Source organism: Impatiens glandulifera, chromosome 2 (genome assembly GCF_907164915.1).
Source record: "Impatiens glandulifera chromosome 2, dImpGla2.1, whole genome shotgun sequence".
Lineage (NCBI taxonomy): Eukaryota > Viridiplantae > Streptophyta > Magnoliopsida > Ericales > Balsaminaceae > Impatiens > Impatiens glandulifera.
In genome coordinates, this window is record NC_061863.1 from 62,561,190 (window position 1) to 62,582,585 (window position 21,396).

The 21,396-nt window shown below is 32.5% G+C and overlaps 4 protein-coding genes across 5 annotated transcripts; 2 read left to right on the forward strand and 2 right to left on the reverse strand.

Moving 5' to 3' along the window:
- The first annotated feature begins 408 nt into the window (after window positions 1-408).
- LOC124928134 (protein MEI2-like 4) lies at window positions 409-7,188 on the forward strand. 2 transcript variants are annotated; one of them, XM_047468663.1, is made up of 15 exons: window positions 409-1,033; window positions 1,462-1,592; window positions 1,701-1,746; window positions 2,658-2,972; window positions 3,053-3,432; window positions 3,520-3,678; window positions 3,992-4,108; window positions 4,203-4,333; window positions 4,417-4,493; window positions 4,563-4,982; window positions 5,191-5,794; window positions 5,864-5,948; window positions 6,035-6,103; window positions 6,193-6,372; window positions 6,471-7,188. In XM_047468663.1, exons 2-15 carry the CDS (start codon window positions 1,518-1,520, stop codon window positions 6,600-6,602), a joined length of 2,790 nt encoding a protein of 929 aa, XP_047324619.1. In that variant the 5' UTR covers window positions 409-1,033; window positions 1,462-1,517; the 3' UTR covers window positions 6,603-7,188. The 2 variants fall into 2 exon arrangements, with proteins under 2 accessions (XP_047324619.1, XP_047324620.1); XM_047468664.1 differs by having other exon boundaries at window positions 3,092-3,432.
- Window positions 7,189-9,890: 2,702 nt separating this feature from the next.
- LOC124925824 (caffeic acid 3-O-methyltransferase-like) lies at window positions 9,891-11,809 on the forward strand. Its single transcript, XM_047465934.1, has 4 exons — window positions 9,891-10,366; window positions 10,899-11,209; window positions 11,305-11,369; window positions 11,439-11,809. Exons 1-4 carry the CDS (start codon window positions 9,930-9,932, stop codon window positions 11,739-11,741), a joined length of 1,116 nt encoding a protein of 371 aa, XP_047321890.1. The 5' UTR covers window positions 9,891-9,929; the 3' UTR covers window positions 11,742-11,809.
- A 571-nt stretch (window positions 11,810-12,380) lies between these two features.
- On the reverse strand, window positions 12,381-13,243 carry LOC124926012 (NDR1/HIN1-like protein 26). Its single transcript, XM_047466167.1, has one exon. It carries the CDS (start codon window positions 13,204-13,206, stop codon window positions 12,541-12,543), a length of 666 nt encoding a protein of 221 aa, XP_047322123.1. The 5' UTR covers window positions 13,207-13,243; the 3' UTR covers window positions 12,381-12,540.
- A 3,050-nt stretch (window positions 13,244-16,293) lies between these two features.
- LOC124926035 (two-component response regulator-like APRR3) lies at window positions 16,294-19,757 on the reverse strand. The gene is given in 8 exon segments (XM_047466193.1): window positions 16,294-16,818; window positions 16,896-16,940; window positions 16,942-17,632; window positions 17,765-18,192; window positions 18,285-18,440; window positions 18,533-18,663; window positions 18,754-18,915; window positions 19,532-19,757. Coding segments are annotated over 8 exon segments (1,866 nt in total). The 5' UTR covers window positions 19,704-19,757; the 3' UTR covers window positions 16,294-16,737.
- Window positions 19,758-21,396: the final 1,639 nt, after the last annotated feature.

Sequence of the window (21,396 nt, forward strand, 5' to 3'; positions counted from 1 at the left end):
TATAATATTTTTATATTGTGATTAATAGAGTAAGGATTAAAATTTGTTGTATCCCATATTATTGCATTTGTTTACAATTAATTAATGCAATATTTTTTTTATATTCTTGTAAATCATGCATGCTCATTAATATTTCATTTTATTAATATCAAATCTTATTATATATATATATATATTAACTTACTCAACATTTTCCAACACAAATAATCATTCAAGAAGCACTAACAAGTAACAAGAGTAAAATAGGTATGAAAAAACTTTATTTAATATTTTTTATTTTGTTTTTAACATGAAAACACTTTTATTTCCCGAGGAAAAAAAAAGAAAACAGAATTTAATTATTAATTATAATTTTATGACAACCGGCGTTTATTAACTCTTTAACGGCAACCACCACCGGCATCTATCATCTTCTCTCTCTTCTTTTCTCTCTCTTCATCTTCTTCTTCTCTTCTTCTCCCGATCTGAAACTCCATTGCAGGCCTCGTGTTTATAGGAACGGGTTTGGTTTCTCTGATCCTTTTTTTCTATTTTGTATTAATTATTTTTTTAATCTACTTTTCCCAAATTACGCGATCCATTTATTTCTCTCCCTCTTGGAATTCTCTCATCTACCGATCCCAATCCCGCCGGGAGGATCTTCCTCCCTCGCCGGAAACTTCATGAATTCCGGAGGGAGGCTGTGAATCGTCCGGCGAGGTTAGGAGGAGAAGGCACTGAAAACATAGATTCCTTGTTTGGGCATAATTATGGAAACATTTTTAATGTAAAAGGTAGATAGATTATTACACGAGGTTAACGTGCAATGAGAGGAACAGGAGATGTAAGCTACCAAGCGTTTGAAGCTCTAACACGGCACAGATACCTAGATCCCTTATTCACTCTTCCTTGCCTTATGGCGTAATCCATTCTATTTCTCAATCTCTCTCCAGATCCTTAACCTTCATTCACCATTTCGTTTAAATTCTCTCGCATGTTCTTGTCAAATCACGTTTCCTAACACCGCTCTCTACTTTCAACCGAAAATAAAAAGGTGCTTCTTTCTTTACCTATTCTCTTTGTTATTTAATTTCGCAATTACCCTTTGTTTAATTCGTCGGACGAGGTAAAGGTGGTGATTGTTTGATTCATTTTGGTGGTAATATATTCTGTCCGATCGATGGATGAATTTTGGAGTTTGCTGAATTTTGAGCTGAAATCATGTGTTGTTATTACAATTGTCTTATCAGAATTTTGCTAAACTATAATAATCTGTTGTTCTTCCTTAATTCTCTAACAATCTTTCCTTAAAGAGAGATGATTTCTAGTTTATCACATAACTGCTGTTATCAATGTACGTTTTTGCCATCAAGACTGTCTTAATTCGTCATCAACCCCCTTTAGTTTGTCTTTGGGGCCACCATGCTGTAGTTAGACATTCACGATGCCATGAATTCTGATGTATGTAAATGGTTTTAACAGCGGAACTCACTGAAATTTGTTAAACTTGGAATCCAATTGTTTCTCTTGGGGCCACCATGCCATCGGAAAGAATGGACTCAAATGGTTTATCATCTTCTTTCTTCTCAGAGCACGTGCATTTCCCTAATGAGGTATTGATGCTTGTTCGATGATCAAATACTTTATTTTTTTTTCTCTCTTTGGAGTAGTCCTAGTTTGCCTTTTCGATTATTAAGCATCTAATTGTCTACAATTGACAGAGACAGGTGGGCTTTTGGAAGTCTGGAACCTCACCAGCCGACTACGGTAGGTTTAAACTAGCCTCTTGACTATTTCTGAATTCCTTAAATGCTGTAAATAGTTTGTTACAGTTGGTTTAGTAATTCAATTCTTTTTTCTTGTACTCCAGATGTGCATTTTTATGAACCATGTATTTAAATGGAAGAATAGGCTATTGATCTCCTTTTTCTCTTGGCTTCTAACTATGTACTTAAGTAGAAAATGTTTGCAATAAATGTCCCAAACTGTGTTGTTTACTTGATGATTGGTCCCATAGTAACTTAGGTTGTTGCTTGTAGTTTGCAGTATTAACTTAACATAAATGCACATGCATCCTTTCTAAATGTTCCCTGCCTGTACAATGCCGATGTAAATGTTTATATGGAGTTAAGATGTGATGTCTCAAGTTCAATTAAGCAGATTGATTAAAGTAGGGATTTTGCGGTCTGATGTTGCAGTAGCCTCCAGGGAAAAACCTGGTCTACGAAAATGTAGATTATAATAAATGATCTTGTTTGGTCCAATTCAATGAATAACTCAACTTAAAAATTTACTGTTAAGTGTTCAAGAATTGGTATATGCATTGTTTGTATTATTATTAGTCTAATTTTGATTAAATAGTAAAATAATTTTGTTTGGGTAGATAAGTGAATTATATATTTATTTGAGGATATATGACTATTTTTCCCTTTATTGTATTTATATTGGAATAAATAATAAACAGAAGAATGGTATTGTGTTAATTTAAACGATGCTTTGAATGGAAGACTAATTAGCTCAGTGGTAGATCACAAGAATTCACCTTCCAAAGGTCATGAGTTCGAGTCTTCATATTGTGACGGATTTGAGAATATTTGGATAATTTAATTTAATTCACATCCTCTAAGAGAGGTTATCATGTTAATGCTATTCTTATCCATGTGTGAAAATGTATGCAGCTTCTGCAGCAGCACATAACAGTTCAATTGTTTCATCACCTTTGGAGTCTCAAGCACATTCCTTTGGACATCATGATCCACGCATAATCCAAAGCCCAAAATTTGGACATAGTTTGGAGAAACATGCCGTGGGAGCAGAGAGAGCAGCTATGAAGAGGCATCTAGATCTGAGTTCAGGAGCAAGATCCATCTTGAAGGCAGATCCATCATCTTTCCCAAAGAAAGGTGAAGGAAATCATATGATGGGTGTGCAGCAGTATGAGAATGGACTGTTCTCAAGCTCATTGTCCGAATTATTTAGCCGACACTGTCATTGTAAGTCAACAAACTGCAAAATTCCCCCCCAAGTTTATATTTCAGCCTCTTCCCCAATTTGTTATGCTTTCATTTGACAGTGAGGTTTCCTCAAGTTAACGCTTCTTATGGTCATTCAGCTGGTACTGCTGTGTCTCCCTATGATGAAGTAGATCCATTTGAATCTCTTGAGGAGATTGAGGCACAGACAATTGGAAATCTTCTCCCTGACGATGAAGACTTACTTTCTGGTGTAACTGACGGACTTGACTATGCAGCACAACACAATGGTGGAGACGATGCTGAAGATTTAGACCTCTTTAACAGCGTTGGAGGTATGGATCTAGGAGATGATAACTTCCGTCTGGGAAAAAGTGACTTCAATCTGGAGCATTCTTCTAGGGAAAATCCATCTCGTACATTGTTTGTTCGGAACATAAACAGTAGCATTGAAGACTCTGAATTACATACCCTTTTTGAGGTTAGCCATGTTCTTCTAGTAGTGCCTACATTTTAGTTAATATGTGTGTTCTTATAACTGAGAATCTGGTACATTTTCTATGGGCAGCAATATGGAGATATTCGCACTCTATATACCACATGTAAAAATAGGGGGTTTGTTATGATATCATATTATGATATAAGGGCGGCCAAAAATGCAATGAAAGCTCTTCAGCACAAACCGTTGAGGCATAGGAAGCTCGACATACACTTTTCCTTTCCAAAGGTTTTCTTTTTATTCTGCATTGTTTGCCTGTCATTCATGATATGAATAGTGACTATTTGGAAACACACAGATGCTCTTGAAAAATCGTCTGGTATTAGATTTTTTTGAGTGATTATCAGATTGTAGTGTTATTTTTGTTGCTACATTTGGTAAAGAGATCAGATTAGTTTTTAAATCTTCTAATTTTGTCACAAATGTAAAATTTTCAAATCATGATCAATGCGAAAAAGAAGTTGATAACAAAACAACCTAGTGGTACCACATTTTTCAATAATTTCACTTATTTCCTACGAGTAATTTTATATTATCTCAGGACAATCCTTCGGAGAAAGATGTAAATCAAGGGACCCTCATGATTTCCAATCTAGATTCTTCTGTTTCAAATGAGGAGATATGCCAGATTTTCGGCGACTATGGCGAGATTAAAGAGGCGAGTGTCTATTCAAAGTTCCTCCTTGGAAGTCATCTAATTGGACATCTTTTACTAATTTTTTTTCTTATTCTTTTCTTATGCTGACTTACAGATCTACGATGGTGCACACCAAAGCCAACACAAACTTATTGAGTTTTACGATGTTAGAGACGCAGAAGCTGCTCTTCATGCACTAAACCAGATTGACATAGCTGGAAAGCTTATTAAAGTTGAAACTAAACGGTCTGTCCATCTTTAATCATCATCATTCTATAGATTTCAATTGTTTATTGCCTAAACAGTTTTTTTTTTCCGGAATGCAACAGTCAGGTTGAACAAGACGAATCTAGTTTCTATCTACAACTAAGTAACCTTGCAAATAATTCAGCATTAACAATGCCGGGTACAATGAATCTTATTATGAAAAAATTGACTGTTAAATATTTTTTTCTAATTAACTAGTGTTTTGCAGGATCATTTTTACATCGGGGAATGACATCATCTTCCATGGATAACGGAGCTCTCTCAGGAACACACTCATCTATTCAATCCCCTTACAACCAATTCCTGGATAATGCATTCCGCCATGGGATCTCATCTAGTGTTCCTAACTCCTTAATGAAACTTGATTCTATTCGTCAGAGTCTTCCAAACAACAGCCCAACATTGGGACATATGAAATTTGATTTCCAAGGTTCCCCAAATTTGAGCTCTCAAAATCTTCATCCACACTCCCTGCCCGAGTATCATGACGGTTTCACCACCAACGCTTCCTGCAACTCTCCAAGCATAGCGGCAAATGTTAATATCATTAGACCAGCTGAAAGGATTGAAAACCTGCATTTTTCTAGATTAAGCTCAAATCCACATTCCATCGAAATGAATGACACTGGTATGTAGCTAGCTTCATACATCCGTGTTCTTTTTATGATTGAAAACCCCAAGCTTGTTTGATGAAAAAGTGGATTATTTGAGTTAAATGATTAAAATATCCTTTATATTTAAAATATTTGTAAGGGTATTTTAGTTGCCCACTATTTATTTATTTTGCATATCTTCTGATCTGAATGTTGTCTTCTTTTTCTGCCTGGCCTTCTCAGTGTTCAGTTCTTCTGCAAATGGTGGATCATCAGCACCTCGAGGATCTCCTTATATGTGGAGTAATAATTCCCCGCAAACTCAAGGAATGATGTGGCCTAACTCATCATCATTCGTCAGTGGGTCCCGTGCCACTCATCCTCATGCACTTCCGAGAGCACATATGATGAGTTCAATTCTGCCTCCAAACCACCATCATCATCATGTTGGATCAGCACCATCTTCCAACCATTCGATTTGGGAAAGGCAAACTACTTATGCAGGAGATTCCCCAGATGCTTCGGGTTTCCATCCAGGTTCTCTTGGGAACTCGAGAATGTCGGTTCCTCAAAACATGTTTTCTCATGTTGGTGGAAATTACGTAGACCTACCCCTTCCCTCCCAGAATGTCGGGCATCCTCAGAGATGTTTTATGTTTCCTGGTAGAGGGCAAATGGTGCCCATGGCTAGTTCTTTTGAATGTCTTAATGAAAGGACTAGAAGCCGCAGAAGTGAAGGCTCTTCTAATCAAATTGACAACAAGAAACAATTTGAACTTGACATTGATCGCATTCTCGGAGGAGAAGACATCAGGACTACTCTTATGATAAAGAACATTCCTAACAAGTATGTCAAAACATAAAAGTTAAAAATATTCTATTTCCCACAAGTCTAAAAATGATATGGTTTCTTCAGGTACACTTCCAAGATGCTATTAGCAGCAATTGACGACCGTCATCGAGGAACATACGACTTCCTTTACTTACCCATCGATTTCAAGGTAAGGGAAATTTGTTTGTACTACCCTAGAGAGGATTTTTTTATAAGTCTATTACTGATTTTTAAGTTTATTTCTGTTGACTACAGAATAAATGTAACGTGGGATATGCATTTATCAACATGATTGATCCTTCTATGATTATTCCCTTTTATCAGGTTCAGCGACTCGCTAACAATAATTTTTTTCTATTGATTTTTACGTACAAAGCTAATGAAGTAAAATTAACCTTTTTGTTTTATTCTAGGCATTTAATGGTAAGAAATGGGAAAAATTCAATAGCGAAAAGGTGGCATCACTTGCCTATGGTCGTATACAGGGGAAGCCAGCTCTTATAGCTCATTTCCAGAACTCAAGTTTGATGAATGAGGACAAACGCTGTCGCCCCATTCTCTTCAATACCGAGGGCCCCAATGCTGGCGATCAGGTAAAACTTGAATGATGATTATCAAATATTATACTTGAGAAAAACTTAATTAGTCTGGCCTTGCTTAAACCAAAACATTCCTCATCATTTATATGCAGGTTCCCTTTCCAATGGGAGTTAACATTCGAGCTAGGCCCAGCAAAAGCCGAGCTGGAACAAGCGAGGAAAACCATCAAGAACAAGAATCTTATGTCAACAATGAGCCACCAGTTCCAGTTCCAGGGTTCTAACTTCTATTTGAATTTAGGCATGGCTAACAAGAAAAAAAAGAAAAAGAGTTACTTTTTTGCTGGTTCTTGAATGGTTCGAAGAATTGTGAAGGAATTGACCAAAAAGATGAATCCCTTATTTGCTTGGGGGAGTTTTGAAAAGTTAATATAAAAAAAAGAAAAGGTGAGAAAGGAGAATCAAAATTTTGGATTGGGGTTTGACTTGTGAGAAGAAGGGGTGGAAGTTTTTATCTATAAATAGACATATAGTAAGTGTTATATGTACAGGAGATTTGTCAAGCTTTTATGGATCGGAGGAGGCCAAGAAACTTAAAAAAAAACACCCCACCCCTATATGGTCATCCTTCGTTCCTTCCTTTCTTTTCTTCTTCTTGTTATTGTTGTTGTTCTTCATTTTGCTGTGCTATAATAATATAGAGGTTATGATTCCTGAGGCGGGCAGGGGATGAATTGATGAATTGACTCGATTACAGACTGAGAAGAAGAAGTGTTGTTGTTGTTGTTTAAGTTTTTTGAGATTTAAACATGTTGTATGTACCCATGATCATTGATGATTACTGTATTGTTCTAACAATTTGATTTGCTATCCTGTTTGACCTTTTCATTCTTACTGAAAATAAACTTTGTCCAAATTGCCAATTCTTGTATTTCACTCTTCATACATTTAACTTCAATTTAATGTTTTGAACTGACAATAGTATATATATATATATATTTATAGTTGAATGTTATAAAATTTTAGTCCACAAGAAAGAGATAATGTAATAAAGAAATAATGGCTTTTAGCCAAATAATCACCAATGAAATTAATGTGAGGTTTGAAAATGGAAAAAGTATTAAAAAAAAATTAAAAAAGAGGATGTTGACTGGGGGGTTGTTGGTTAATTGATTGGTTGTAAAATAAGTTGACAAAACAAATATGGATGCCATTCTTTGCCATCCACATCTTGGCTTGATATTGATGATGATGATGGAATAGCTATGTCCTTAATTTTATTGACTATTTTGATTTTTAATGATGAGTTACATTGAACTTCTATAATATTAACTTAGGCCTTTTATGGGTTTTTTTAAAAAACTAAGAGAGAAAAATTAAATGATGGGTGATGATTTTGAGGAATTAATAATTATTTTTGATAAAAAGACTTAAAGGGTATTAATATATATAAATAAAATATAAAATAATAATTTAAAATAAAAAGTATTTTAATATTTTGGTTAATGAAATGAGTGATGGATTGGTGAAGTAATTAATTTAAAAATTGATTTTGGAAAAATTAAAACAAAAACCTATAACCAACCAGACTTTAGTCTAATGAATGGGTTCAATATCTGATTTTAAATTATACACCTCCTCTAACTTCTTCTATTTAATAGTATTGGATATTTATTGAATATTTGGTCAGTGATGCTTCTAATTAGATTAGCAGTATGTTGTTTAATCTGGGTTCCTTTTTTTGAGTGATCAAATTTTATTGTTTAGATGAGACTAAATGACTAACTTCTATTTGAGATAACTTGGTAGTGAATTCGAAATAATATGTTTGCTTAATGAAAGAAATGGTATATATATAATTGGATAAAAGATTAAAACACATTTAGCCAAATAGGATTAATGATTTCCTAATTATAAACCATTATCAAACAAGCCCTACCTAGCTACTAGAAAAGACACTAAGGAAATGAAGAGGCTAAAAAGTCATGTTTGGTTGTTGTTGGTTAGTGTAAAATGTTTAATTGGATATAATATGTTGACCATTTATTTGTAAGGTGCCTGATTTGCTAAAATACCATCAAATTACTTTATTTTAATAAAATATAAATAAATAAATAAAGACTAGGCCTAGTTCAAAATGAGATTTTTTAAAAATTCTAGAGAGAGAAAAATGTAAAGATCGACGATGATTTTAAGGAGAAGATGATTATTTTTTGATAAAAATATTTAAAATGTATTGATATATATGAATAAAATAAAAAATAATAATTTAAAATATAGAGTATTTTAATATTTTGGTTAATGAAGTAAGTGATATAATTATTAAATTGATTAAAAAATTAATTTTAAATAATTTTTTATAAAAAAAAAAACCAAAAGAACCAGACATATGTCCTTGTTTTTAATCTCCAATATCCCGGAACTAAATCTATGTTTAACCAAAAAAAAAAAAATCAAATATTTTATTCAAGATTATTGATTTAAGTAAAATTTTGTTATAAAATATATCTTCACAAAATTTAATAATGTTTTCTCATTTAAAAGTCTAGTTTCACCTAATTGGTTTGATGTGTTTTGTGTGGTGTGCCACTCTTTGTCAACAGTCAAATCAGAGGAAGACACGTGGCATGTTACTATGATTGGAAAACATATCATGAATGAAATAACCCATTATTAGGAAAAATGAAGTTGAGATGTCATGTATATATTGTAAATTTATTTTTTACAATTTTCTATATTGTAAATTTATTTCCCCCACTATTTGAAAGGAATTATAATTGATTTTTGTTAACTAGAGTTTGTTTGAGTTGACTTTTGTAATAAATGTATAATATCATTTTTTCATAGCAAGATTAATCTTTAAAGAAGACTAACCAATAGAAATAAATTATTTCTATTACTAACATACCAACATAACTTTCTATTTAAACGAGACTAGTATATATATATATATATATTTATTTATTTATTTATTTATGGATCCCGAGCCACAAATCTAGAAGGAGAGAAACAAAACTTTCTAAGTGATAACAATTTTAGTCCACAAGAAAGAGATAGGTAGGTAATAAAAATAAAATGTTTATAGCTATTAAAAAAAAAATCAAAATTAAAAGTTATGCTTCTCACTTCTCATCATTATTGGCCGGCAAAAACAATTGAATGCTTCTCAATCTCACAAGGATCTAGATTGTTATTTTTTTTTAGAATTTTATGATTTTAAAAAAAATATCATATTTGATTAGAAAAAGTGTGTATTTTAGATAGTTTTAAATTAAATTATATAAATAAATAATTGCATGATGGTAAGATTTTAAGAGCTCACCAAGGCCCCTCTTTATTTATTTTAATGAGATATTTATTAAACTGTAAAATATTATTTATTATTATTTTCAACATTCAAATAAATAATATTAAATGGTGTGGAACATTTTAAAACATGTGTTTTCAATTTTCAAATGGTTTGAATCGAATTAATTAGTATTTGTTGAAGGAAAAAGACATTAAATTTCGGACCTTCTGTCTGTGTCTAGTATATATACATGTCTTCTTATTTCAATCGAACTCACATATACAATTATCTCTAATCTAACTAAGTGATTAATTAATTTAATATGGGAGAATCAAACACCCAAAGAATAGCACATGAAGATTCAGATGAAGAAGCTTTCTTGTTCGCCATGCAATTGGCGAGCGCCAGCGTTCTTCCCATGGTTTTGAAATCGGCTATAGAGCTTGACCTTTTAGAGACCATCAAGAACGCCGGTCCGGGTGCATATCTCTCCCCTTCCGACCTCGCATCTCGGCTCATGATCATTAGTCCCAAGTCGAACACAACACCGGTTATGCTGGACCGGATTTTGCGGTTGTTGGCAACTTATTCCGTCCTTGATTGCAAGCTGAGGGAGATTATTCCGGGTGACGAATCATCGGTGGTAGAGAGGTTATATGGTCTTGCCCCTGTTTCTAAATTCCTTACTAAGAATGAAGATGGTGTCTCTATGGCCCCTCTTTTACTCATGAATCAAGATAAAGTGCTCATGGAAAGCTGGTATGTAAATAATTCATATTTTATATTGTTTTGAATGAAATTAAACCCACAAAGTTAGTTCAATTGTTAATAGTTATCCTTAGGATATCAAATTTTGATTTTCATTTTAAACACTTTAAATTAGAGTAGATGTGATGGAATAATTCAATTATACCTTTAAAAGTATTGTCTGATTCCACCACATGTTCAAAATGAGTAGAGTCATCTTCTCTTTATATACATGTGTCACTGTCTTATTGGAATCGAGAAATGTGCATATATAATTGAACTAATGATAATAATTAATTTTTATGAAATTAATTAGTAAATTACTAATTATAAGTAAAATATAGTTTATTCTAACTAAAAAAAAAAAAACCCTGATATATAAATAAAAATTGATACATGGCATTATTTCTATTTAAAAATTATAGTCCTAGGTCCACTTATAAACTTTTACCAAATCTATAAGAAAAAACACTGAAAAGTGATGTTTCTTTTGTAGCCTGAAATAAAAAATTGCCAATAATTTGACTTATTAATTAATTTATAGGTACCACTTGAAAGATGCTGTGATTGATGGAGGAATTCCATTCAACAAAGCTTATGGGATGACAGCCTTTGACTATCATGGTACAGATCCAAGGTTCAACAAGGTCTTCAACAATGGCATGTCAAACCATTCTACCATTACCATGAAGAACATTCTCCTTACCTACACCGGTTTTCGAGGTCTCTCTTCTCTAGTCGATGTCGGTGGAGGTATCGGCGCCACTCTCAACATGATCATTTCCAAATACCCTTCCATCAAAGCCATCAACTTCGACTTGCCTCATGTTGTTCATGATGCTCCACCATGCTCTGGTAAGCAATTGTTGCTTAAAAACCAAAAGTCTCGGATTCAATTCCGGCTAAGAAACCAAAATCTCATTTGATATTTTTGTTGATACGAATTATAGGGATAGAGCACGTGGGAGGTGACATGTTTGTGAGTGTGCCTAAAGGAGATGCAATTTTCATGAAGGTGTGTATATGAATGATATTTGTGCATGCATATCTAATGACTAATGTTTTATTTATTTTTGGATGGTAGTGGATATGTCATGATTGGAGCGATGAACACTGTCTGAAGTTGTTGAAAAATTGCTACGATGCACTTCCGGTCAATGGAAAGGTGATATTGGCCGAATGCATTCTACCCGTGGCCCCAGACACAAGCCTGGCCACTAAGAACGTGGTCCATATCGATGTGATCATGTTAGCTCACAACCCGGGTGGTAAAGAGAGGATTCAGAGTGAATTCGAGGCACTCGCTAATGGAGCCGGATTCCAAGGGTTTAAGGTCGTGTGTTGCGCCTACAATACCTATATCATGGAGCTCATTAAGAATACTTGATCTATATATATATAGATGCATTCACTATTGTCTAAAATTTTAATTTCATAATTTCTATTCCCATGTAATATACACATAAAAATAAATAGATAATTGTTAGTAATTTTCGTTTCTTAAATGGTCACGTTGTCAATGACTACGAAGGACACGAATTTCTGCGCTATACCAGTTAATTATTCACTAACGCGGCCATTAACCACCATCCGAACCTCCAACCTGCGTGGGTTAGAATCTAAACTGTTTTGTGTCGTTTTTGAGCAGTTATGGTTTTTGAAATTTCCAACCATAGTGGAGAGTGAGGTTGAGTGGGTTGCATTATTAGGAGAGAGTTGATAAGGACTGCCATTATTATTGTTATCTTCAATAACAAGAAACAACCTCAGGCCAAGCCAACCAGGCCAGACCACCCAACCCATAGATCATGTTCAAAGAAATGATTTCACTTTATTTTATTTTTTTTTAGCTTAAGAAAAGGTTGGTTTGATTGATAGATAATGCTATAGCTTTTCTCCATGAATAATAAAGCTTATTTTGGCAATTAGCATAAATGGGCCTATGTTCATGTCTTGTCCCTTTCTTCTTCTTCTTTTTCATTAATAAAATCAAGACTCTGTTCATCATCATACAGAACAGAGCAGAAACAGAGCAAAACAGAGTAGACAAATTCATAATAATATAAACACCATCTTCTTCACAAATCAAAACCCACATCTCAATCCATATATATATATATAATCTTCTCATTTATACATATATATATATACTTTTTATTTCACATAAGCTTGTTAACATATAATGATCAAATGGTAGTTGAACAGTGACTCCCCTGTTTAGACATGAGTGGACCAGAAGGAACAACAGGACCAAAATCCATTACAGAAACGCAATTGACAACAAACCTATAGCTTCCAGAAACCCAAGTCCCCACTTTCCATCGCAACCTTCCAATCCCCTTCACATTCACCACCAATTTCCCCGAACTCCGGTCCCTGCCAACTTCATAACCAAGAGACGGCGCCACCGGAACCCCAACTCCGATAAGGGTCGCCGACAATAGGTTTTTTTCTTCATGTTCCTGATAGAAAGGAGGCAGTGGAGTTTGAACAGTAATCTGTTGGGTTTTGTAAGTGGCGTAGAGAAGGAAATCATCGTAATAGATGCCGATTTTGTTGTTTGGGTTTTGGGAGAGGAGAGTTAGTTGAAGGGAGGAATTGAGAAGGCCGGCGCCGGAGGAGAGTTGGGTGATTTGAGTGTCTTTGAGTGAGAATTGAGGTTTTGTGGGGCGTAGGAGAAACCAGATAAGGATGATGATGAATAGGATTGAAGTGAAGAAGGTGGAGAAGGTGCAGATTAGCTTTTTTGATGATGAGAAATTGTTTTTGATTTTCTTCAAATGATGATTACCATTTTGTTGTTGCTGTTTTGATCCACAGTGTTTGGGGGATTTCTCGTCGATTATAGACATTTGGAAAGAGTGAAAGGCTTATGAGAAAGAATGGAGGAGCTAGTAAAGAAGGGTTTAATATAAATAAGGGGAAAAAGCAAATAGCCTTCACCTTGAAATTGCTTTTTGGACTCTTAATAACTACTCCTAGGAAAATTAGTTGCAATGTTGAGAGAGAGTTTTAATAAAATATTTACTTTTATATGTATAAGATAATATACAATTTTTATCCCAGGTTTTAAAAAATATTAGAAAAAAATATTTGTGTTTTATCTCTACTAAAATTTAGCCAACGTTGATCAAGATAATTAAGTTAAGAGAATGATATATATTTTTTATTTATTTTATCTCGTAGTATTGTCTCGTAGTTATGGTTAAAACATTCATAAAATATGAGAAGCGAGAATAAAAATTGTTAAACGTTTTTGAAATATTTTTTTTAGTTACGGTTGATGATTTAAAGTTGTCACGTCAGCATTAGTTTCCGAAAATTTGATCGAAGATAAACACAAATATTTTTTTTGGTATTTTTTAAACAGAGATATAAAATGTTTATTTTCTAAAACACAATATACTCAAATGTATTTATCCTTTATTTGAATTTTTAAATATGTTAGAAGTAAAATGTTTGTCTTACCCATTTAAAAATATGTCTTACCTATTTAAAAATAGAGAAATGATAAAGAGTGGGAAATTTTTTAACAAAATGTATAGGAAATGATGTGTCACTTTCTAACTAGATTAAAAATCTGAAAATTCTCATATTAAATTTTCAGTTCATTTAAAATGTGACACATCATTCTCTACAAATTCTTGTAAATGTTTTTCCGTTCCCTATCATTACTCTTGAAAATATTATTTTACTGATCTTTTTTTTAAATGAAATGACTATAACTCATTTTTCAAATAAAAGATAAAATAAATAAAGAAAAAGGCAAGTATCAATAATTTCTTATCATACTTTCTTCTTACACCTTCACTTTGAACTTGATGTTGACTCTTAGTTAACTATTCTCTTAAATATCATTAGGAAAAGAAGCTAAATAAAGAAGGTCTAGACATCCATGAAGGCAATCAACTTCTAAAAAGGTCCACTAACTATACAATTTGCACATAAAAACAGAGATCTCAGGCAGAACATAGATAAAAAAAAATCATAAAGATAGAACTCATTACCATTCTAGGAAATCAGTTTCTTGTTTTCAAACAAATGACCCACAACTCAAAAGCATATATAGAGGGTGATGGATGATTTTTTTATGTTCTCTTGGTTGGTTGTACTCATAAATTGGGAGGGATACAAATATTCTAAATTAATTTGTAGTGATGAATATTATTGTGAAAGGTGGTGATTTGTTTGGGCTGAAATCTGAATCTTTGTGGAGGATATGAATATCCCTAGCAAGGGAGTCTATCTAATTATCTCCATCCTTACTTTCAATGGAGCAACTTATATGAATATATATATATATATTATAATTGGTGGTATCTGATTAAAAGGTGTATCATTTCAGAAAGTACTTTTCGAATTATTGAAAAGCAAATGTCTAGTCTAGTACCACAAAAGGAGTTCCAAGTATATATATTTATAATTTAGTTTCTTATTTCTTTTAAATTCTTACTAATTCTCGCACCTTAAATAAAGGTTAAACGTATCCACCTTGAACTATTATATTATATATGATTAAATTGATTTTTACAACATTGTAATAATAGTAATAATTACAAAAGTTTTTAGAAGAAGAAAAATAGAATATATATATATATATATTATACATTTATATGTAAATTTAATTTAACACTCTTTTATTTTGTTTGTCAAAACATATTTTATAGTTATAGTTTTTTTTTATTAAATTTTGTTTTAATTCTCCCTTTTTTAAATTTAAATATTTAGTGTCTGATTTTATTTTTATACTTATTAAAAAAAAGTGTGAAATTTATTCTTCTTTAACTTTAAAATTTAATAACTTTATTTTAAATGTTGGTTTATTTTTTAATTAATTACTTATGTCCATTTTAAAATATATTTCTTTTTTTTGTTAATATTTAAATTTTAAACTAAATATTTTTAAATTTTAATTTTTTATATTTCATATTAAATTTATTTTTATTTCAAAAAGACAATATATATATACATATATTTAAACAAAAAAATTATAGGAATAACATTTTGTTACTTAAATTTTAGAGGATATTAATTATTATTTTTTGTTTATATATATATATATATATATATTTGGTCATTTTTACACTTTTTTACAGGATGTATTATAGAATTTTGTTTTATAATATAAGAATAAAATCAAATTTATTATCTATCTTGTACTAAACCTAAAGTAATTCATTATCATACAAATAAGATTTGAGTAAAAATAATGTAATTAGTGGATTCCAAACAAGGCCAAACGGTCGATCCTTTATGTTTTTTTGTAGCAAAAACAAAAAAGCGACCAACTAGTAGCCGACATGGAGAATCTTGAAAATTAGTACCAGAGAGAAAGAAAAATTGATTTTTTTTTTTTTTTAAAGTGAATTTCTCATAAGTCATCTGCTGTTACTTTGGAGTTAAGGGAAAAAAGCTTTCTTTTTATTTGAAAATATATTTATAATAATGTTATTTCTGTTTTCAAAAATAAACTTATTGAGAGAAATATTCCAAATATGTATTCAGAAACCAAGTGTTTAAAACTAGTATATATCAATAAAATCCTAAGAAAGAAATCAATTATAAGAAATGGTGACTTTAAATGCTTTATTTTTTGACCAAATAATGGTGATGACTTTAATTCATGTATCATTGGTTGCGTATGAAAATGAGTTAACTCTATTTATTTGCTCACCTTTAACTTATTTAATTCATTCAAATGAAATAAATCACAATTAAAACTTCTAGCCTTTTAGTTTCTTTCAATAATCATTTTCAAAACTCTATTTTATAAATTAATTAACTACAACAAAGTAAATTTGAAAATTAGATAAATAACAAGTAAATGTAGATGATCAATAAAGGGCCGAAATTGAATGAAAAATCATGTTAATAGTACCCGATGGTCAATCATTTCACTTTTTAAAATTTATGTTGAACCTTAGGCTTTTTATTTATCTAAGGAAAACCATACTTATATTAATAATATGAAAGATTGTAAAAACATGAGTTAAAATGACAAATACATTATTTACATTGTGTGTGTTCAGAACAGATACTGAACATGTAAATATAATTACCTGAATCTCCTCGAGAATTTCGATTCGAATTCGATTCCATTGGCATCGAATCTTATTGGAGCTGAAGAAAGAAGACGACCCCACCAATAATGATGATAGCGAGAACTCTCTCTTCTCGCCCATAGCCTGTGAAATTGTGTGTTGTAAATTTGAAATGAAGCTTTTGGAGGTTGCTTTAGGCCCATGTTCTGTTTTGTTCTTTTGTGTCCAACTTCTACTACTTGTTCGTTTGCATCTGTTTGTTTCATTTCTTCTTGTATTCTTGTGCAAGGAGGAGGATCAAGTTAATAACAATGCGGACTAACCATTTGGAATTATATATCATTAGCCACTTGCTTGACGAACAAATTGTCCTTTCACCCTAGGACGTTCCTCTGCCAGTTTTTTCCTACTTTCATAGCGTACCTCTGTATATTAGGTACACACATTATTAAACCATGAATTTACAAAGGGGCAAACAATAATAATAATCAATTCTTTACCTTCTTCTCAAAGCATCTTTCTTTTCGTTTTAAACGAAATTTTTTTTAATGCTGCTTCTCTCTTATCAGAACCAGCACCAGATCCAGATCCATATTGGTTGTTGTCTCTGTTTTGAATCAGAAAACTTTCTTCATTCTCACTCTGACCAGCACTTACTAACACTAGCCTGTGGCTATGGCTATGGCTATGAGTATGAGTATGACCACCACCTTCAACATTTTTACTCATATAGTTAATACTGCTCATTGTGCCATTATTACCAAAACTCCCACTTTTATTTCCCGAATTGTTGTTTGCTGCTTGTTGTCGTTGTTGGTTCATAAGAAGGGAAAAGTCTCTACAGTTTCTTGAATCAATGTTAATGTTGGATCGTTGCATAAAGAATGATGCCTCTTGACTACTACAAACTGAGCCTAGACTCTGCAGCATTGAATTGCTGCCAGATTGTGCATAGTATATTGGAGGCATGACTGGAAGCCCCATACCTCTCACCGGAACTGGAACAGAAAGATATCTCAACTGTTGAGGCCTCGGAAAGGATATCTCAACTTGTCTAGATAGACCACTGCCCAATGCAGTTGTAATATTATTATTGCAGTCTTGAATGTGATTTGAGGTTTGTTTCTCAGAATCATCAGCAGTTCCATGATCCTTGGGTGGTGATGGTGGTGATCGACTCTGATTATTAGCTAACACTGACTGTGAAGAAGGCTCAAGTGTCTTGCTGCTGACATACCTGTATATTATATATATATAGGATCAAATCATTACATTTGGCATGCTCAAACTTCAACTCTAGATCTGGATCGTTCTGATTCCAAATGGATGAAAGGGGTTTTCAAATAGACCCGATATAATCATCACTAACCTTGAGAAGGCCGAGACAGTCGACTGCTTTAGTATGTAGTTTTCATCAGGATATGATGATCTACTTCGCAAGGAAAGATTCAGTTCTACTTTATTTGTGTAACTATTTGAAGAGCAGTTTCTGTAACCGCTGTTTGAAATATGGTCAAATGCTCCAATTAAACCAATGGCTTCTGTTGAAGAAGCATTGATAACCATGGGATTCGTGGTAACAGCACAGGCTAATTCACTATTCATGTTTGGAACCCCACTTAGGCTTTTCTCATCCCCTTCATCATCTTTTTCCAATGCCACTAATTTGGCTTCTTCATGATCAATGTCAGTTTGTAACTTCTTTTTTGGCATGAGAGACTTTAAGGGTGGTTCATCAAGACTTTCTTCATGGCAGGCATCACCGTCGCCTTCCATTTCTGGTTTTCTACATGAGCTCTATTCAAATGAAACGATCTTCAGTTGTTACCAACCAACCAAACATGGATGAAAAGGTTACAATTCGGTTTCCATAAAAAAATGAAAGCTACCTGGGCATCACTTCCTTTATCAATCCGCTCTCTATTTCTCTGAATGGAAGCAATAAATCCACTTGAAGGATTGGTAGCATAGTCATTTTCAGCTGTAGCTTCTAGCTTTTGTTGCGTCACACTCTCATTGAGAGGACTGCGTCCAATGCCAATTGACTGATGCCATAAAACAAAAGAAAGTCAGATACTGGAAAATTAAAAAATGCAACAAGTCACAGATATGTGCAATAATAATAATAATGACATACTGACTGTCTCCTCCAAACATGTTGCCACAAGTTCTTCAGCTCATTCTTCCGTACAGGTTTGACAAGAAAGTCAGCAGAACCTCTCAACATGCACTTGTAAACCATGGTGACTGAATCTTGCGATGACATCACTAGACCGATCATAGGAAATGTAGGTTAGATAGATGTGCATTTCATTTCACAGGAAAAGGAATTTGAGTCAAAGAAGTTGGGGTTCTTACTTATGACAGGAATTTTTTTGCATATTTCATGCTCTGTAATGAGAGTAAGGAGGGCAAATCCAGATATAGACGGCAAATCAACTTCTGTCAATATAAGGTCTATGTTCTTAGGTTTTCCCTTCAGTAACTCCCATGCCTTAAGTCCATCAGCAACTGCAGCAACTGCTCAAAAGAAAGGACATCACTGTTTAATTCAACTAGTTCGGAATAACGTGTAAGAAATGAGAGAATGCCACAGGTGAAGAACACAGAGTTAGTAACAACTAACAAGTCTAAATGAGCTATAACAAGGCTAGAAAAAAAAAAAAATCATCAGGACAAGCAATTAGGTAGTTTACATTCTAACTTCAGGATTATCATCCAATCAATCCATAAAAGAACAAGCAAAACTTGAATATGAAAATGCACCACTTCCATTCCAAAATGATGATGATTCTTAAGCATTTTGATCCAAAGTTCTATAAATGAAATGAGAGATCACTATGAACTTGACAAATATAAATTTAGCATTTCAATCCATATTAGATATACACAAGCTGTACAAATTAGCATTTTAATCCAAACTGAATCATCAAAGCATTTTAGTCCATACTAATATGCCTAGTATCCTCTGTTCGTGGTTAACAGACAAGTAAAGCAAATAAACACTTGGCCTACAACAGTACTATGAAACTAAACGTAAATCAGGAACAATTTGACAACAACTAGGTCAAATATGATCAGCGTCGACTAAAGCTTACTAGACAATTTGAAAGACGAAATGTAAAGTTCATGTAACCTTTGTAACTGCATTTCCTGAGAAGAGCCGCGATAATATGCCTAGTCGAATCATCGGCTTCAACCAGCAATACTCTAAGAACCATACGAGGAAGAAACCTTTCCCAACGCATCATAGAAGTGGAAGCATCAACTTTATTCCCTGTATCTTCTTCCTCCGCCTCAATTGTCATCTCTTCCGTTTTCTCTTTCTTCTGTAAATTTACACCTTCCTGAATGAAGAAAGAGAATATAGAAGAATCGCCACTTGTCTCGTCTTCTCTCTCTAGAAATATCTGAATGCGTCACTTAACAACTTTAACGATTCAGATGAAAATAATAGACGGTGATGATTTACGGGTTAGTTGAGCTATTATCAATAAATTATAATTTTAAAGATATTTATTTAAATAATTCACGAAATAAATAAATCCACGTCATAGATTTTATGTGTTGAAAAAGCACTTCTTTTTTCTTTCTCTAGATATTTATTTGTGTGGCTTCTCCTCATTGGGGGTGGGCCCAAGATATTTTCTTTAGATCTTATATGGTGGCCACTTGAGATATTTTTGGATTTAATAATAGATTAATGTTTTATTTAATTATTTTATTATAAAGTAAATTATTTGATTGAAGTTTGAAGTGAAATTTGACTAAATGACACTTATAATTCACTTATTTGAGTTTTTAACTTCAACTTGAAATAAAAAGTTGCTGGTGATATTTATTTATTTATTTTTATTTTTTTTTTTTGACGATTTTGTTCCTGTCGCGAGACGTCCTCAATCGCGAGACGCAACCAGAATTTGCGAGACGCAACCGGCATTCGCGAAACGCAACCTGCATTTGCGAGACTCAACCGACAATCGCGAGACGGAGTTTTTTTTCGTCTAGCGATTGTAGACTTTTTACACGGTATTCGGTTGCGTTTGCGTGACGCAACCGGAGGTTGCGTTTCGTAACGAGAATATTTTCGTCCCAAAAAAAAAAAAAGTGTCACCGTCACATTTATTTTATGCATTGTCCAAATAATCTGATCTTTAAGATCATTTCATTGAATTTCCCGTTTGAAAGTATATAATCAATCTCACTCATCTCCTAATATATTTAAAGTTATTAAAACAAAATTAAAGGTATTTTTAGTATATTATTTTAATAAATTTTGTATTATTCAAATAATTTAATTTAATTAAAACAATTTATATCAAACAAGCATAGTACTTTTAAAAAAAAAAACAGTTGGCAGCATGTTCTTTGGTTTAAATTTTATTTACTTTTTTTAGAAAAAGATTAATTTGTACTTAAAAATAATTATAGCCTTCCATTCATTTTCATTGATAGAGTGAAGATACGAAGGTTTTGTAAAATTGATATGTCATAACAAAAATTCTAACAAAAAATAATTTTTTACCTAATTTCCCCAACATATGTATTACTCATTATATAATAGGGGTTAGTGTGCTAAACATTATTATAAAATAATAATAAGAGTAATTTATTTATATAAAATAAGGTTTGTATAGTTATGAATTAAGTTCTCTCTTATTTTATTTTTATTTAATTGAGGAAGTGTGTTAATCTCAAAATGAGTGGTAGATAAGCACAACTTGTTGCAATCATTGTTTAAAAAAATGTAAATTCAGACTACTAGTCTTGCTCTTGCTATCATTATGTTTGCTTTTTAAAGGTCCTCCAAAATACAAAATAACTGTTCATAAATCTTACAATAATAGTAACTTAAAACGATAAAAATAAATAAATTCAAAATTTAACAGATTCAATAGTCTTCGTTCTATATTACATCAAGTAGGAGCGTCCCTGAATTTTGGGCCCCCAGATCTATTATATATATAATACTTTACTAAAAAAAAAACTAATAGTTGTTTT

Coding starts and splice junctions, on each gene's coding strand:
- LOC124926012 (XM_047466167.1), bottom strand. CDS start 13,206: ATGTCTATAATCGACGAGAAATCCCCCAAACACTGTGGATCAAAACAG.
- LOC124928134 (XM_047468663.1), top strand. CDS start 1,518: ATGCCATCGGAAAGAATGGACTCAAATGGTTTATCATCTTCTTTCTTC. Junction 4,334..4,416: donor ATTAAAGTTGAAACTAAACG/GTCTGTCCATCT, acceptor GGAATGCAACAG/TCAGGTTGAACAAGACGAAT. Junction 6,373..6,470: donor GCCCCAATGCTGGCGATCAG/GTAAAACTTGAA, acceptor ATTTATATGCAG/GTTCCCTTTCCAATGGGAGT.
- LOC124925824 (XM_047465934.1), top strand. CDS start 9,930: ATGGGAGAATCAAACACCCAAAGAATAGCACATGAAGATTCAGATGAA. Junction 11,210..11,304: donor TGATGCTCCACCATGCTCTG/GTAAGCAATTGT, acceptor TACGAATTATAG/GGATAGAGCACGTGGGAGGT. Junction 11,370..11,438: donor GAGATGCAATTTTCATGAAG/GTGTGTATATGA, acceptor TTTGGATGGTAG/TGGATATGTCATGATTGGAG.